The sequence below is a fragment of the Rana temporaria genome, chromosome 8 (genome assembly GCF_905171775.1).
Source record: "Rana temporaria chromosome 8, aRanTem1.1, whole genome shotgun sequence".
Classification (NCBI taxonomy): domain Eukaryota; kingdom Metazoa; phylum Chordata; class Amphibia; order Anura; family Ranidae; genus Rana; species Rana temporaria.
This window is the reverse complement of record NC_053496.1, coordinates 74719329-74737039: the sequence shown is the minus strand read 5'-3', so window position 1 is coordinate 74737039 and position 17711 is coordinate 74719329. Positions and strand designations below refer to the sequence as shown.

Below are 17711 nucleotides of genomic sequence, written 5' to 3'. Positions count from 1 at the left end.
GGCGCAGATTCAGACTTAGGCTGGCGTATCTACTGATACGCCAGCCTAAGTCTTTCTGAATCTAGCTATTAATGTCTAAAATGTTTAGGCCTCATACACACTGGGCGTCTGCCCAGCTAGCCTGGCAGGAGAAAAGCAGCATTTTTTGTAAACACATTTAGGAGCATCAAGAGGTTGGGGTTAATTTTATTGGCCATAATAATTTTTTCTGGTCATTGTAATGAACACTAAACTTTTAAATGCACCTAATATTAATGCAGATTACGCGTCAATTGCTTTTTTTGCCCCCCAAAATGCTGCTGCTCCTGAATGTGCTTGCAGAGGGCTTTATATGCCTATGTGTGAATGGACACAATTGAGGGCATTTAGTGTCACAAAAAAAAGAAGAAGAGGCAAATGCTCCTTAAAAGTGGCGTTTTTAATGCCCAGTTTGCATGGGGCTTTAAGAAGCACAGCTGCACATTTCTACTGTTTTGTTAGAACAGTTTGTAGTATAACATAAGTACCCACTTCAGCTTGGGAAAGTTTTAGCAACGTTCCCAAGAATGTTTAGATCACATTCCTTATGACCAATTACACCTGTATAACAAATATAAAAGAAATAGCATAATGAAAATAGGGCACCATAACTAAACAATTAACAAGACAGGTATCTCCTAAAGTCACATTTGTACAATCAAGCCAGAAATTCAGTGCAACTTCCCTTTCATGTCAGATATGGATCCAGCAAAATGTGTCTGTAGAGGAACTTAAACAGAGAATGCAATCCATCAGAAACATCAATTAAATGATTCCGATTTGGAATTGCTGCGATTCTGCCCACGATTCCAAATCGTGGCAATCAGTGCAAAAAACGCAATGTACATTGGTTGCCATTCATTCTAAATAGCATGCCAAATGTGGTGAGATTTTGCCACAAAAGAATGGCGCTGAAACTGGATTTTAAGGATCGCATAAAGCTTGGTTGCCCAAAAAGAAGCGGGAGCTTCTTTTGGGCAACAAACACGCATAGGGCAACATTGAACTGAATGGGATAGCCTTTGCGTGACACACGGAATTGCGTGAAAATCGCCCACACAAAATGGCGAGTGAGAACACGAGTTCCCACTATGCAAAGTGTGAATGGGGCCTCAGTTATCTCCATGCTGGAGATTTTGGTAGCCCTATTTTGTACTGTACAAAACATGAAATGAATATTCTCACTTTATGTATGTACCCAAAAACAGTGTTTTCTTGAACTACTATTCTAAAAAAAAATATTTGCAAGTCTACCCCAATTAGACCGCCCCTAATGCTGTCATTTGATTATAATCTGGTAACCATTTTAAGAGGTTCCAAAAATCCGGTCCAGGGATCCGAACCCAACCACTGGTAGCACAAACAATAAGAGTGACATACCAATAAAAACAACCAGTAATTTTTCCATATTGGTTTAAAATTGTATACAAGTGAACCCCCAATTCCACCAATATAAACTAACAGTACAGATTTTCATCTTCAGATTGGTTCCTTAGTACATGGCTGGACTCTAGGCTTTACACAGGGCCTTGACTTCTCTCAAATAATAATTAAGCCCCAACTCCTTATAGTGCTAGGCCTCTTCCCACCATTTAATAGCAGAGTTTATCCTGGCCACAGACTCACTGGCAGGGTGCCTACACGTTACCAGTAACGATAACCTACATATCTTTGACATTTTGGTGGACATGACAGGTTCACATTCAACCTCACTTTTACATTTAAATCCACCTGTGTGTAGTTTAGTTTAAAGAAAAACTGATGGGCTTACATCTTTTACAATAGACCAAATCATGGACTAGAGACACCAAACATTAAATTATAATTTAGTTTTAAAATATACATTAGATAGAGGTCCCTACGGCATGCCAATGTGTACAGCAGCCCAGTGTGGTTTTTTGTCCCTTTGTTGGAATGCCACTAGTCAGTTTGCAGATAGACATGGTAATCTTACAAGGTAAACATGACATACTCATTCAACACATTTCAGTCAACGTTAGCTGCTAGCATGATAACCAGAGAGGCACGGTTTCCTCTCTGCGAGGCTCTTTATTTTATAGTGAATAGTTGCTGGAGTCCAGCAGTGGAGGCTGAAGTCCATAAGGATGGTGCTGCTCCTAGTGCATCATCCATTACATGTGCCCTTTCTAGCTAACAGCTTGGGTAATCTCAGAAGTTCAATCCAAACTAACGTGCATTAAACCTCCGTGGTTCGTTGCAGTCTTTGATTTCTTCATTTTTTCAATAGCTTTCATTAGATCTTGCTGCTGAATAGGCCGTATCTCCTCATTGGGACTGCAAAGGAAAAAAGAAACAGATTTCACAAACTGATTTGAGGTAGAGACAAAAGATAGAACCACTATAAATGCACAGATCTGCAAATGCCACTTTGTGGATATACTTCCCTGCATTCTGTCACATACTCATTACCAATGTCTTAATGGTGGAAATATCAGTAAAGAAACATTTCTAATAACAGAAAGTGAGACTGTAAAGTGAACTACAAAAACAGAGATTGTAACTGTAAACTAAGCTTAACGTAGCTAAAATACTCAGGCAACATGCTGGTGAATAAACACAAATTGTATTATTTTCATCAGTTAGCTCTCTTGGAAAGAAAACCTGGCTACACGTCAAAGATTCCATTTCCAGAGAGGAACTGCTGCTGCCACCAGGAGGCGAGTACTGTACATTCACATGTCACTAACCTTTCCTCTGTGCTACTGGCGACACACTCCCTGACACACAGCAGAGCAGCATCCCGACACGTTTCCTTAAGGTCACTTCCAGAAAAACCATCGGTACCTCTCGCAACGTGCGACAAATCCACATCCAGGTCCACCTATTAAAGAAAGACCAGCCTTACAATGAAGTCCATCATAAATAATAATGCCTTATTTAGCTGACAATCCAACAGGCTCCAGCGTACCTATCCAAACTATGTATTGAGGCACGGTTTACATTGCTCCATGTACATGCAGTGCACGTTGTAAAGTACATGCATAGGTGTGAATACGCATATATAATGGGCCCCTACAGTTTCCATTTTAGAAAATACTAAACTGCAGTTCATAGGAGTGAACCAGCAACATTGGAAAATAATGGGGTTTCTCCTTAAAATGCTTTTTTAGTCAGCAAAATGCATGGTTTTACTTCAGTAAAATGGACAAGTGTGGACGAATCCCTACGGGAACTTGTCAGGAATATAATATGTGAAATGCTACTGCCCATCTCATTTCTAAAAGGGACCAAGTTCTGAGGCTTCCATTATAATCCTTTCTTCAGTACTTAGCGGGTTATTGAACTGGAACAAACATGCAGGTCAGCAGTCCCAACTTCACTGGCTGCATACTTAGCATCAGAAAGCCAACTGGGATTTCCTGCTGTTGGGAGAACACAGTCTAACCAAAACAGTCGCATCTCACCATTTACCATACAACTCTGCCTATAAACAGTTTTACCAAATAGAACAATTTAGAGAGCTGCTTACATTCTCATGCCTCAGTATGAGATTAAGAATTGCCTCTCGCTGTCTCAAAGCCTGAAAAGGAAAATAGACAGATTATTAATGCATGGGTAATACAAAAGGCAGGCAGCAAAGCTACTTTAGAAATATTTCAAATCTTTAATGCAGCTGCAACATGCAAATACATGTGTGATATTATATGCACACAAATATTTGCATTTAACAGAAAATACAAACAAACAATCTTAAACTAGGGATACAGTTGTGCCTAGAGAAGACGGCACAGCAGGGGCTGGACAAAAGCTGGAAATCACTGAAAGAATGTATTTTCAAATCTAGCACAACATCCAGTGGTCATCATACTATTCATCATTCAGAGTCGGCTGAGGCAGTGCTGATAATAAGGCAACAATTTTGGAAGTGAAGAGACCCTTTTGCCAGCAAAGTCCCCTTATCTTTCCTGGTGCCGTTTTGGCAGTGTCTGTGTGCTGCAAACATGTACACAGCCACAGGGAGGGGGCGATATTGGGCAGGCTGTATTAGCATGCAGACCACTCCTGGTAATGCCCACTAGTGATGCCAGTGTGATGGCAAACCCTGTCACAACCAGGATACACAGGAAGAGGCTGGGTGATTCAGTCACATTCCCAAAGTTAAGAGGACTTCCTACAAGTTTGTAGGTGCACGGGGAGCATATGGGGAATACAATGAGAAGCACTGCTACACTGGGCATTGGACAGCAACCCATATTACAAACTGATCTGGTGAGGCTTGAATTTTATATTGTATCAAATATCATGGTACCTAAATAGCCTTAACATTTATTTTTTTACCAGTAACAGAAACGGTCCCCACTCTGTGGCAGAAAATAAGGATGCTGTGGCCAGCTAGTGAGATCTAGTCCCTGACCTGACACAATAGAGCGGATTTATAAAAATCTGAAGGAAAGGGACCATAGGTTATACCTATTCAGGCCCATCACACCACATCTGTCAGTTTCCTAATGCAGATTAAGATGGAAGAAAACAACTGAGCAGTACTTCAACTTATCTTCCAGATGGGCAACGGGTTTCCAACAATTGGATTCATAAACAATTTCTCACCAATAGTCATCACTTAAAGTGGAAAAAATGTTATATACGGAAAAGGTGCTGCTACTTATGAAAGTCTAAATACACGACACTACATATACAAAAAAAAAAAAAGTGAGCAATCTAAAAATATTCAAATCAAACCAAGTGTTTGTTAACTTCTTCCTGGCCCCTTACCATGCGATCAGCTGTCAGCCAATGACAGCTGATCACGTGATGTAAACAGAAGATCGGTCAGCGCAAGGGGAAACAAAAAGCAGACCACTGACTTCTGTCAGAGGGACATCAGTCCCTCACACAGAAAGCCGCGGCTGCCTCATCTGTGCCACCGATCAGTGCCGTACACAGGTCCTTCCCTGGATGAGAATGAGAAGAGGGTTATGTATTATTGACCCCCGTTTGTTCTGGTACATGAGAACCTCGGCCAGACAGCTGGCCGAGGACAGTTACTGAAGGAGGATATATGGTTGTCGGTATCAAATTTATTAATCATGTTGAATAGTAATGACGCTATGTTAAATGTACTATCGAGCCTCCGGATTTACGTATGCGATGCTATCCAGATGTTTATGTTATTACTCTGTAACATGTAGGCCCGTGTGGGTCCCTTTCCCGTAATAAAATAAAAATAAAAATATAAAGAAGTGAATATTGCATGTGGGAGTGAGCACTTCCAAGCACTGCAATTAAGAATCACCTTTTTACCACCTAGAGGACCACAGTCTAGGGCGGGGATATGCAATTAGCGGACCTCCAGATGTTACAGAACTACAAATCCCATGAGGCATAGCAAGACTCTGACAGCCACAAGCATAACACCCAGAGGCAGAAGCATGATGGGACTTGTAGTTTTGCAACAGCTGGAGGTCCGCTAATTGCATATCCCTGGAGGGGACTCATTTTCTGCTAAAAAAAAATGTTATACGGTATATATTTTTTGCAAATTTTTGTTATTCACTTCAGCTTTCTCCCTATAGATTCAATATCAATAGATTATAATATAATAATATTGTTCTTTGATATTATTAAGTTTGATTTAAATATTTATAGGTTGCGCACTTATATATTTTTTTATTTCTGTAAGGCTACCCCCGTTCTAAGCCTATTTTAACTAATCCTGTAAAGAAAAGATCTGTATACTTGCCTAGTCTGTAGCTGCTCCAGTCTAGTCACATGATCTCTCCAGCCACGGAGAGGAGAGATCGCCGACAATGGCTGCAAATACCTGGGAGATGACGTCACTCATAGGCCAACTATGGGGCATCTGGTGTCGGCTGTCCCTTCTCTACACTGAAGCTGCCAGCTGATTATGGGACCGGATTGGCGCGGCTTTAAAATACACACAAAATTCTTGAAAGAACGTTACCGCTCCAGGTGGATTGTGTTAGGATGATCAGTATGGTCTCAGAAGATCAAGGATGCTGGCAATGCACAAGGCAACAAATGGAAAAAGAAAATATGGACAGCCGCACTCCAAAAAACCTTGATGGGTTTCTTTATTTAAAAAAGGTAGTGCAGTTTCCCTTTTTTTAAATAAAGACAACCATCAAGGTTTTTTGAAGTGCGGCTGTCCATATTTTCTTTTTCCATTTGTTACACACCGATTCTTAAGAGGGTTAGAGAAGATAAACTTAGAATGGAAGTAGGTTTAGCCTTGCGTAAATTTTGACTGAACTTCCATTTTAACCACCCATTGTTATATGTGGTCCGCATATGAGATCTCCCATCCTGGGTGGGCGTCACATGACGTCCTCGGCCCCCAGGCGATATAGGGGGCGCGTGCACCCACTGCATCACCAAGGAGCCGATACGTGTGCCTGGCGGCCGCGATGTCCGCCGGGCACCTACGATTGCTTGTGACAGAGCAGGAACGTGTGTACACACACACAGATACACGTCCTGTCAGGGAAGAGGCGACAGATCACGTGTTTCTAGTATATAGGAACACCGATCAGTCTCCTCCCCTAGTGTCAATTCCTTCCCTGCCAGTGACATTTATACAGTAATCAGTGCATAATTATAGCACTGATAGCTGTATAAATGTCGGTCCTAAAATATTGTCAAAAGTGTCCGATCTGTCTGCCACAGTGTCACAGTCACGATAAAAAAAAAAAATCGCAGATCACCGCCATTATTAGTAAAAAAAAAAAAAAAAAAAAAAGCCATAAATCTATTCCCTATTTTGTACAAAGCAATTAATCAATATACGCTTATTTTGATATTTTTTTAACAAAAATATGTAGAAGAATACATAATCGGCCTAAACTGGGGAAAAATCATTTTTTTGGCCTTGAACTCGACTCTATGTTATCCTATGTGTCCATGTACATTTTTAGCAGTTTAGAAGCAGGGAAGTTTAGAGGATATTTGATTAACACTCTAAAATCGCATTCCAGGAGAGAGAATTTTGGCCACAAAAATTAATTAAAAATAAATAAAAAAACTGAATGCCGTTAAAAACGTGTAAATGCTGTTAAACGTGCCTAAACACTAGGCACGTTTCTTTCAATGGCCAGAATAAATAGAAATTTTGGCCAACTAAATAAACACCCAAACTCCAAACACTGCTAAACTGGTTTGAAAAAATGCAGCTTAGGTAAGTTTTGTAAACGCAGATTTTTTGCTCCTGTCAGGATAAACAGCGTTAACAAGAAACCAGTGTGCATGAGGCCTTATGTATAAATACAGTACTTTAGATTATTATAAAAACCATGTATGGTTTTGTTTTTCTATCTTCTTGCAGTATAGAGCAACCCTTTTTGAAGCAGCCTTTTTCCACTATTGTCGTTTTTTTGTGTCACTCTAGAAACTTGAAATTCAATAAAGTAAAAAGGTGTGACCCTCAATCAGAGATGTACCCGAGTACAAAAAAATAAACTGTACCTTTAACCCTTTCACGCCCACGGAACGCATATATGCGTCCTCGGCTTTCAGGGGTTATACCGGGATGATGCCTGCAGCCGCAGGCATCATCCCGGTACCGTTGTTTAGAGCGGGCGATCGGCTTTCCAAACATAACAACCGATGCGGTTAAAAGCCGCTCGGTTGTTATGCCGGAGGAGCGGGAGGGGACATCCCCCCCCTCCCGCCGCTCTGACCGGGCCTCCCGTCCCACCGGGAGACCCGATCCACGATCCGGCGCCTCCAGCGTCTCGGCGAGCTCTGAAACAAAGCCGTAAACGGCTTTGATTCAGTGTCCGCATTGAAACCACGGAAGCGGCGTCATGACGTCACTTCCGGGTTTCTCAGATGCCAATGGCGCCGGATTTAAAAAAGTACACAGTATTCAGAATCGCCGTTTTCGGCGATCTGAATACTTTGAAGTGCAAAGGAGGGCTCGGGGGTCTTTTAGACCCCCGATCCCTCCATAAAGAGTACCTGTCACCACCTATTGCTGTCACAAGGGATGTTTACATTCCTTGTGACAGCAATAAAAGTGATCAAAATGTAAAAAAAAAAAAAAAAAAAATGTAATATTAGAAAAAATAAATAAATAAATAAGAAAACAAAAAATTTTTTTTTTAAAGCGCCCCCCTCCCCGCGAGCTTGCGCAGCAAAGAAAGCGCATACGGAAGTCGCGCCCGCATATGAAAACGGTGTTCAAATAACACATGTGAGGTATCGCCGCGATCGTAAGAGCAATAATTATAGCACTAGGCCTACTCTGTAACTCTAACCTGGTAACCGTAAAAAAAGTTTAAAGCGTCGCCTATGGAGATTTTTAGTTACCGTAGTTTGTCGCCATTCCACGAGTGCGTGCAATTATAAAGCGTGTCATGCTTGGTATATATTTACTCGGCATAACATCATCTTTCACATTATGCAAAAAAATTGGGCTAATTTTACTTTTTCATTTTTTTAAAATTCATGAAAGTAAATTTTTCCCAAAAAGTTGTGTTTAAAACACCGCCGCACAAATACCGTATGACATAAAATATTGCAACAATCGCCATTTTATTCTCTAGATTCTCTGCTAAAAATATATATATATAATGTTTGGGGGTTCTAAGTAATTTTCTAGCCAAAAATATGGATTTTAACTTGTAAACACCAAATGTCATACATAGGCATGAAAGGGTTAAAAATGTAATCCTGTCTCTATACAACTAATTAAACAGTAAAAACACTTTGAAGGTCCTGCACATACATTCCGAAGCAACCCAGGGTGCTTAATTATGCAAATCTAGCATTGATTTGGCAACTCAAACTCTGGGTACTTAATTGTACAAATGGCCTCCCTGACCAATGACAAGATCAACTGAGATTTTCATAAATGAGCTACCTGGCTTTTGAGGCTCATAAATCACTGTCAACCATCAGCTGGAAAAACATTACTCCATTTAACACGTCATTTAATAGGGGAACTGCTATCATTCCTTGATAATCAACATACCGGCTGATTAATATGAAATCTGGTGGGCATTCTCCTCATAATTGCTGTGTCCAGATCTTGAGGACGATTTGTGGCCCCCATTACAATCACCTGTAAAAAAATTAAAAATGTATAAGACGTCCAGTGTTTCAACGGGCTCTTCTATGCAGATATTATATAAAATGCTATCAAAGAAGCAAAATTTCTAAATACAGCAAATTACATGTAGACATGTATAGATAAATGACTCCAGGCACGCGTAAACAATTATTTGGTAAACACTACTCAGGACCCCAAATGCTGTCACAAGGTTACTGGGAATGTACTTACTTAAAGCCCAACTTTAACTTCATTAGTATATATATATATTATATATATATTACACACACACACAATTCAAACACTGCCCAACTGAACTGTATAAAACAAAATTTCTTCTAGCCCAAAATAAATAAGCAAGCAAGCAAGCCATGTTTGGCCAATCCAACCAATCCCAGTGGAAGCTAGAAATCACTGTAGCAGGCACAGCTCAATGTCACCAATCCGCTTCTCCACCATGTCCAATCAGAGAAAGCTTTGCATTCATTATGAAAGTGCAAAGTGTTCTCTAAATGGTGCCCGTGCCAAGTGGGCACCTGTGCTCACCAAGCAGCAGGGTATCCGCTCCACACAGGACCTGGAAGATAGTGGCCATTTCCAGCTTCCACAGGGATCAGACAGATATGGCACATGTATACTTACATTGAAGCAAGCTGAACTTCAGCTTTAATTAATTCTTGCAACTCTCGGTTTCTGATATGTACATTTCATAATTTAAAGCGGTAGCAAACCTGCAGATTTTTTTTTTTAAACCTGTAAGGCAAAGGGCATAAAGAGCTAGTATGCATCGCATACTAGCTCATTATGAAATACTTACCTTAGAACGAGGCGTCGGCAGATGATCTTGGTCCACGCTGAGGAAGCCGACATTTTCTGTGTCTTCCTATTACCGTGGCTCCGGCACATTGAGTGGCCGGAGCCGTGATGTTGTCACTCCCGCACATGCCGGACATTTAGCCGGGCACTCAGCGTGCATGTGCCGCTGAAGTCAGCGGCTGCATGCAAAGGGAATATCTCCTAAACCGTACAGTTTAGGATATATTCTTTTTACCTACAGGTAAGAATTATTATAAAAGATTACCTGTAGGTAAAAGTGAAAAAAAAAAAGACTTTACTACCACTTTACTGTACATGGATGCCAGCTCTGATGACATACTGTTGTAGATTACATTAAATTTGAGCAAGACCAAACAGTACAGAGATAAGTTTAACACAAGTTTTGTTAGGATGTCAGGAACTACTTAAGAAAAAAAAAAAAGGAAATAAGCGACACTGCTGTCTAAATAGTTGAAGCCCACAATCATCTTTAAAGCAAATAAATGCTTGATCTACATAAAAAAATTGTATCTATCTTTATTTTTCTTTGATTACAAGCAGTGATGTGACCGCTATTCCTAACTATCACAGGCTTAAAGAGATGGGGTAGACACTCCTTGTGACAATCCACTGATCTGCCAATGATGCATATCCCAGCCGCTGTCAGTCAAATAGTGCAGGGTGTGGCATCAGCAGTCCAATTGGAGTACAGGCACACTGTACTGGTGTAAAAGGCATATGCTTCAAAGACTTCTACACACTGGTCCTTCCTTGTGATAAGCTGGGCACAGGGGTGTGGCAGCAGAAGTCGGACCATGAGAGAACAAGCATGTTATGTGTATGCATAGTGTCCTGTAGTTCCTAAGCAGAAGGCACAGATGTAAGCTAACCACACTACATTGGTTGTCCTTACATGCTTGGTGTGGTCAGGATAAACAGAAAAGCAGGGGGACTGTCAGGATCAACAGATATTTTACGTCCGAATAAACAATCAAAAGAGAAAAGGCTACTTTTTAAATTCAATTACATAATACAGGCACATACCTGAAATTTGACATTTTGGGGAAACAAGAAAAAGAAAAAGGCTGCTAGCCGTGGATAAATACCTGACAGCTATAATCTGTATCCAGTCCATCCCACAGACTCATGAACTGAGCTTTCATCATTGCTGTTGCCTCATGGTCATTACTTGAACGACTCCGAAGGAAAGAATCTTTATGGAAACAGAAGTTAAAAATGCGAAAATATGTTCAATGGAAATCTGCAGCCAGCTACGTCCAGAAACAAAGTGGGTGCAAAACTCTATTACCATACACTACCCATGTACTGTGGTAGAAAGATACAGACTTTTTATACCCCACGCTTTTTCTAATACAAAAGCCCATTATATAAAAATATTTATGAATTGCCATAAAGCACTGTATTCCCAAGTCCTCCCCTATTTCCACTACTCCATTCCAGCAGCCAAGAGATGTTATAGTAAAGCTCTTGGTTGTAGTGAAACTGCAATGTCACAAAGATATGTTGCCATTGTGTGTAATGGAGTGTGAAAAAGGCTTCCATGCATATCAGACAGATGGTGCATGATGACAGCATCTGTCAATGTGTATGGTAACCATGTAAGCCATGCGATTCCAAAACAATGTCTCAAACCGAATAAAGACATGTTCATGTTAGGGGTAGTTTGCTTCCGTTTCAGATCAGACTGTCCAATATTCAGAATGTGCTGATGCATTGGCATAATTCATGTGAACTTTATATCCACATGTATCCATATGTAAGGTTTCACCAACCTTGAATTAAAGTTAAACTGGAATTCTCCAAATAAAAAATTTACCAATTTCATCAATGAAGATAATAGATGGCTGAAGCTTCACGGCCAGTGAAAACACTGCAGCGGCCAGTTTCTGGGACTCCCCATACCACTTGTCGGTCAAAGTGGATGGCTGCAGATTAATAAAGCGACATCCCGCTTCCTTTGCTGTTGCTTTGGCGATGAGAGTTTTACCACATCCTGGAGGTCCATACAGAAGCACACCTATAACATTTAATAGCACACAATTATGGATTGGCCAAATGGGTTGATTTCTGAGTGTAAATAATGCACATTATTAACAAAACACAGCCAATCGGAAACCACATTTATTTCTCATCTATTAGGGGACACAGGGATTCAGTCAGGTTATGCCGCTGCTTACCGAAGAATTGGACACTGGGAAACAATTAAATAAAACAATTAACCATTGTCCTAGGAGGATGGATGTCTTTTCTCCAGCTCTGCTGAGAAGAGTCTAACCAGTTGTGCTGCCTTTGTGGATTCCTTTTAGATTGACCTTAAAAGGGGTTGTAAAGGTTAAATATTTTTTTTTTATGTATTCTATGCATTAAGAAAAATCCTTCTGTGTGCAGCAGCCCCCCTAACACTTACCGGAGGTCCCTCTCTGTCCAGCGACGTCCACGGGCGTCTCAGCCGTCCAAGATTCTCCCTACTGATTGACTGGGACACCCAAAGTCAGCTAAGGAGAACAGGTTGTATAGGCGCTGCAACCTTCCCACATAAAAGTTCCGCCCGGTGTTCGGACCTTGAGGCTGCTGTCACCTCCAGCGTACCAGAATAAGGAAAGGGACTGGTCAGCACTCAGGATGACATCCAAAATAGTATTTCTTCATTAAATGCATGTACAAAGCTGTAAAACAGCCTACGCGTTTCGGACATTAGTCCTTAGTCATGGCTGATAAAAAAACTAAATAAGTAACACTTAAATAGTATATATATATATATATATATATATATATAAAAAAAAAAAAAAAATCACATGATTAACCAACACAGGTGAATTATAAATGCAAAAGGGAAAACCAGACATTACTCCGTGCAATGGAAGACATAACAAAAAATAGACATAAGAAAAACCAGGCATATAAAAAAATGATCCACAATAGAATGCATAGTTTGTATTTTTTCCCAAAATGGATCATAAAAATAGTATAGTATAATATATATATATATTGCTCTATCTATATTATTCTGTAAGCATATGAAAAGCCTGGCACATAAAAAAAAAAAAGCAATACACAATAGCATACACAATTAATATTATCTACAATCAGAACATCATTATGTCAGTGAATGCTTCATAAAGATGACACAACCTGGACATCAAAATATATATAATTTTTTTATTATTATTTAAGGCTAAGCAATTGAAAAGCAACCCACAGTAGCATGCGTGGTTTATAATCCCAACATGACGTGCAATAAAACACATCAAAGAAAATGTAGACATAGGAAAATAAACCCACAATAACATGCATGGTTTATACAAATATAAAAAACTGGACGTAGTTACATTGGTGGGGGCTACATAAAGATGATACTGCCTGGACACTAAATTGATAAAAATCATTTAAGAAAAAGATCTACATCCCATCTGTGATTCAGTCCCTGTGGGGTGCGGGTATGAGTAAACTTCACATTCTAAAAGTCTGCAATGTCTGTCCCCCCCATGGCTGCAGATAAAATCCTTGCTAAATTGCGCAAAATGAAAAAAGGACATATCTTCGCTGTGTACATATCTAAAATGTTTCGACACATTGGAGATATTTCTGGCCTTGGGATTCAAACTGTCACAGTAATGTTCTGAGATGCGTGTGCGTAAGGGCCGTATGGTACAGCCCACATATTGCACTTTACATTTATCACATTGGATTAGATATACCGTACTACATGATCCGAACCACAATTAATGTACTGTGCAATTTTATGTGTTTCTCTTGTGGCAAAATATGTAATGTTCTTATTGGGTCTATGAACCCTACAATATTTGCATGTACTGACCCCACAGTGAAATTATCCTGGATAAGAGAGCCAGGTTTTGTTGGCGATGTGGGAACTAACATGACTAGGTACCAAAATTGAACGCAAAGTGGGGGCCCTACGGCTACTGAAACCAATACACGTTTGCATAAGAGGTAATGTAATGCCTCATCAGTGTACAAAAATGGGTATGTTCTATTTTATTATACTCTACAGAATAGGCTGTAACAAAATTTAACCTCCCATCTTTTCTAGATTTGGCTCTGCACCTAGATTTGACAGAATGAGTACTAGAGAGTAGATCCTCCCGTTGTTTATGACAAGCGACATTAGAGCTGCACGATTCTGGGAAAAATGAGAATCACAATTCTTTTGCTTAGAATGAAGATCACGATTCTCAAACTTTTTTATTTTGAGGCCCCAGATCTCGCAGATGACAGTCCTTAGGCTACCATCCTTAACCTGTTCATCTTGCTCCTGCAGCTGACATTATTATTAGGTTGCTATCCCCATCCAGTAGCGGTCACCTTGTTTTTGTCATCCTGATCCTGCAGTTGTCCCTCCTGTGCTGTGCCCTGGGACTCTCCTTCTGCAGGGTGTGATCTTCTCATTCTGCTCCCAGGTTGGTGACATAAGGAGAAGAATCTCAAAAATATTCCGATTGCACACCTTCCGGAGAAATGGCCAATAAGTAAAAGGGTGCTGAAACGATCACCAGCTGGGAACCGGTTAGCAAATCATATATACATATTCGCCAGCACACCAGGGATCTTTTAAAAAAACGTCCAAAAATGTAATGCATATCTATTGATCCAAAAGAGCAACGTTTCAAGGCCACGCAGGACCTCTTTGTCAGGCCACGAAGAGGTCCTGCGTGGCCTCGAAACGTTGCTCTTTTGGATCAATAGATATGCATTCCATTTTTGGAAGTTTTTTTAAATGATCCCTGGTGTGCTGGCGAATATGTATATATAAGGAGAAGAATGACATTCCCGAAACCGAATTCAGCACTAACCCCCCAGAGAGATCGCCATTCTAGCACAGATAGAGGCAGCTCTTGCATTGCCCTCTGTGTGCCTCAGTAATCCCTCCTCTCCCTCCCCCTGTGATGACGAGTCCCGGCCCTTAGCACTCTCCTCCTGTAGGTGGCGCTCCCCGAGACGGGTGACGAGTACAGTGTGGGAGGGGCAGTACAGGTGCTGAGTTGTGCAGGTAGATCAGAACTACAAAGTCTACGGAGAGGAATCCACTGGGAGGAGCGAGACTACGGGGAGTGTGGGAGGGGGATCGCAGCCTGTGCAGGGTGGTGGGACTTGTTTTTTTGCATGGAGTAGGATTCCATTGCATGGGATGACGTTACATTGCTGACATCAGTCGGCCAATTGCGTTCTACGCTGGTTCCAACAGTGATACTAGAAAATCAAGCTAATCCAGCCTGGAGATTGCACGGGGGTGAATCGAAATCAAGATCTTTAAACGGTTAATCGTGCAACTCTAAGCGACATTAAGTCCCCTATCTATACTCCATTGAGGGTAACTCCGATTGGAGAGTATCTCTGATAACCTCACACTCCCTGGAAAAAGAAAAGGTCAGTAGAGCAGATTCTCTTTGCACGGATAAACTCCCCTACAGGAATAGCATTTATCGCATGTGTAGGGTGGCAACTACTGGCTATAAGGGTGGCATTACCCGTATAGGACTTTCTAAAAAGTTTCAGAATCACCTTGTAATGTGATGTCAAGATAATTATTAGAAAAATTGCATTTTCACCCCCTTCCTGCCCAGGCCAATTTTCAGCGCTTACATTTTGAATGACAATTGTGCTGTCATGCGACGGTGTACCCAAATTAAAATTTTGATTTTTTTCCCCCCACAAATAGAGCTTTCTTTTGGTGGTATTTGATCACCTCTGCATTTTTTTTTTTTTTTGCGCTATAAACCAAAAAAAGACCGACAATTAAAAAAAAAAAAAAACACAATATTTTTTAACTTTTTGCTATAATAAATATCCCAATTTAAAAAAAAAATGTGTTTCCTCAGTTTAGATCGATACGTATTCTTCTACATATTTTTGGTAGATAAAAAAAAAAACAAAAAAAAAAAAAAACACAATAAGCGTATATATAGATTGCTTTGCGCAAAAGTTATAGCGTCTACAAAATAGGGGATAGACATATGTAATTTTTATTTTACATTTATTTTTTTACTACTAATGGTGGCGATCTGCGATTTTTATTGGGACTGATATCGGACACTTCTGACACCATTTTGGGACCATTCACATTTATATAGCGATCAGTGCTATAAAAACGCACTGATTACTGTATAAATGTTACTGTCAGGAAAGGGGTTAATACTAGGGGGCGATCAAAGGGTTAAATGTGTCGCCTAGGGAGTGATTTTTACTGTGGGGGGAGGGGACTGATGAGGAGGAGACCAATCATTGTTCCTATATACATGAAACATACGATTAGTTCTCTCCCCTGACACACACAGATCCACGTCCCTGCTCTGTGATGAGCAATCGCGGGTGCCCGGCGGACATCGTGGAAGTCCCAAGAAGACAGAAAAATGAATGACTGCATTTGGCAATACTGAGAGTATTAGCCTCACTCAAACGGTTCTCCAAAAGTATATTGCCTTGGTGGGCTCACCTGAACCAGCAGCATCTACACCAAAAGGTGCATGTTAGCAAAGCGCACAATACCTTTGGGAGGCTGCAGAAGTCTTGAGTTCTCAAATAAATGCTTCTTTCTTATTGGGAGAATAACTGTATCTTTCAGATCTGTTATCACATCATCAAGGCCGGCAATGTCGCTCCATGTCACCTGGTGAGGAAGAAAAGATTAAGGTTACATGATAATGTAGTTAATGCTCTGCCCAACATTCCTTATGGATCATTACTGACTATATTGGATTACTGATCTGACACTTCCTATCCTGCTATCCTATCAAGACAACGGAATGTTTCTAGGATGCCATTTACTATTCTTCACACTGTATGCAGGACCAGGTTTGTTCATATATTTTTTTTTTAAATCCTTACACAGTTTGCGAGTGTTGTATTGCTAAACTAGCAGGATTCAAGCCTCTGCGGTGTGCAGTTCAGGTGACACTCAGAGTAGTTCGGAAATACTCAGTTCCCTGAGCCTTTCTGAGGGTTTTCAAGTGCATCCTAGGGTCTCCCACCCCCACCTCTGGCCACATGCTGTATTGCGTGAAATAGAAGTCAATGTGGAACGAATTATCTTCGTTTCCATTGACTTCTATGGGGAAACTCACTTTAATATGCGAGTGCTTTGGATTACAAGCATTCTCCTGGAACGGATTATGCTCGTTATACAAGGTTCCACTGTATTTCTTGAAGAGAACTAGTGGTCGCTATTTTACAGTGGTCATGTCTTTTAGTGTAGGGCTGTTAGACATTACCACAGAGACTGCTGTAGCAGAGCATATACGCATACAAAACAAAGGCTTATGTACCATTAGGGAAGGTTAGGATGAAAGTTAATGTGCTAGCAATAAAGGGGACTGCAGGTTAAGACTCCTCACGGAATCCTAACAGTGATAGATTTCTGGGCACTAAAAACAAATGTACTGGGGTCACAGTAACAAGTGAATTCTTTAGAATTACATGGAGATCTCAACAAAGGAGTCAAGAGAGCCAAAAAAGCAAGTATTCGCTTCTAGGAAATTTTTACAAACGCTGAGGAGCTAAGCGTTGGTTTAGCAATAACGGAAAATCGATAATTGGGTTAAAGGATAGGTGCTCCGTTTCATTTTCAGTGTTAACTTTAAATGTTGTGAGGAGGTTCAATGTAAAGGTGGCCATAGAATACTAGATATTTTTGAAAATTTGATATTCTGGAAAAAGAGCAGCAGTGATGAGTCTTTATTACAGAACACTCCTGCACAGGCACAGCAGTTGTTTCATGCTGAATTACTATACATATTTGGGAGGAAATATACAAAGGATGCCAAGATTTTACAATATACATGCATCTTTTATTTAGAAAAAGTTATTTTGCCTG

General features: G+C 40.5%; 1 protein-coding gene across 1 annotated transcript in view; it reads right to left on the bottom strand.

Moving 5' to 3' along the window:
* Positions 1 to 259: 259 nt before the first annotated feature.
* ATAD1 (ATPase family AAA domain containing 1) overlaps positions 260 to 17711 on the bottom strand; it is a 35695-nt gene continuing 18243 nt past the window's right edge. Inside the window, exons 4-10 of the mRNA XM_040362050.1 lie at positions 16388 to 16508; positions 11700 to 11900; positions 10969 to 11075; positions 8969 to 9058; positions 3509 to 3559; positions 2727 to 2860; positions 260 to 2313 (exon numbers count right to left, since the gene is read on the bottom strand). Coding sequence (XP_040217984.1) covers positions 2196 to 2313; positions 2727 to 2860; positions 3509 to 3559; positions 8969 to 9058; positions 10969 to 11075; positions 11700 to 11900; positions 16388 to 16508 — 822 coding nt within the window. The 3' untranslated portion in view covers positions 260 to 2195. The remainder of the gene's footprint in view (positions 2314 to 2726; positions 2861 to 3508; positions 3560 to 8968; positions 9059 to 10968; positions 11076 to 11699; positions 11901 to 16387; positions 16509 to 17711) is intronic.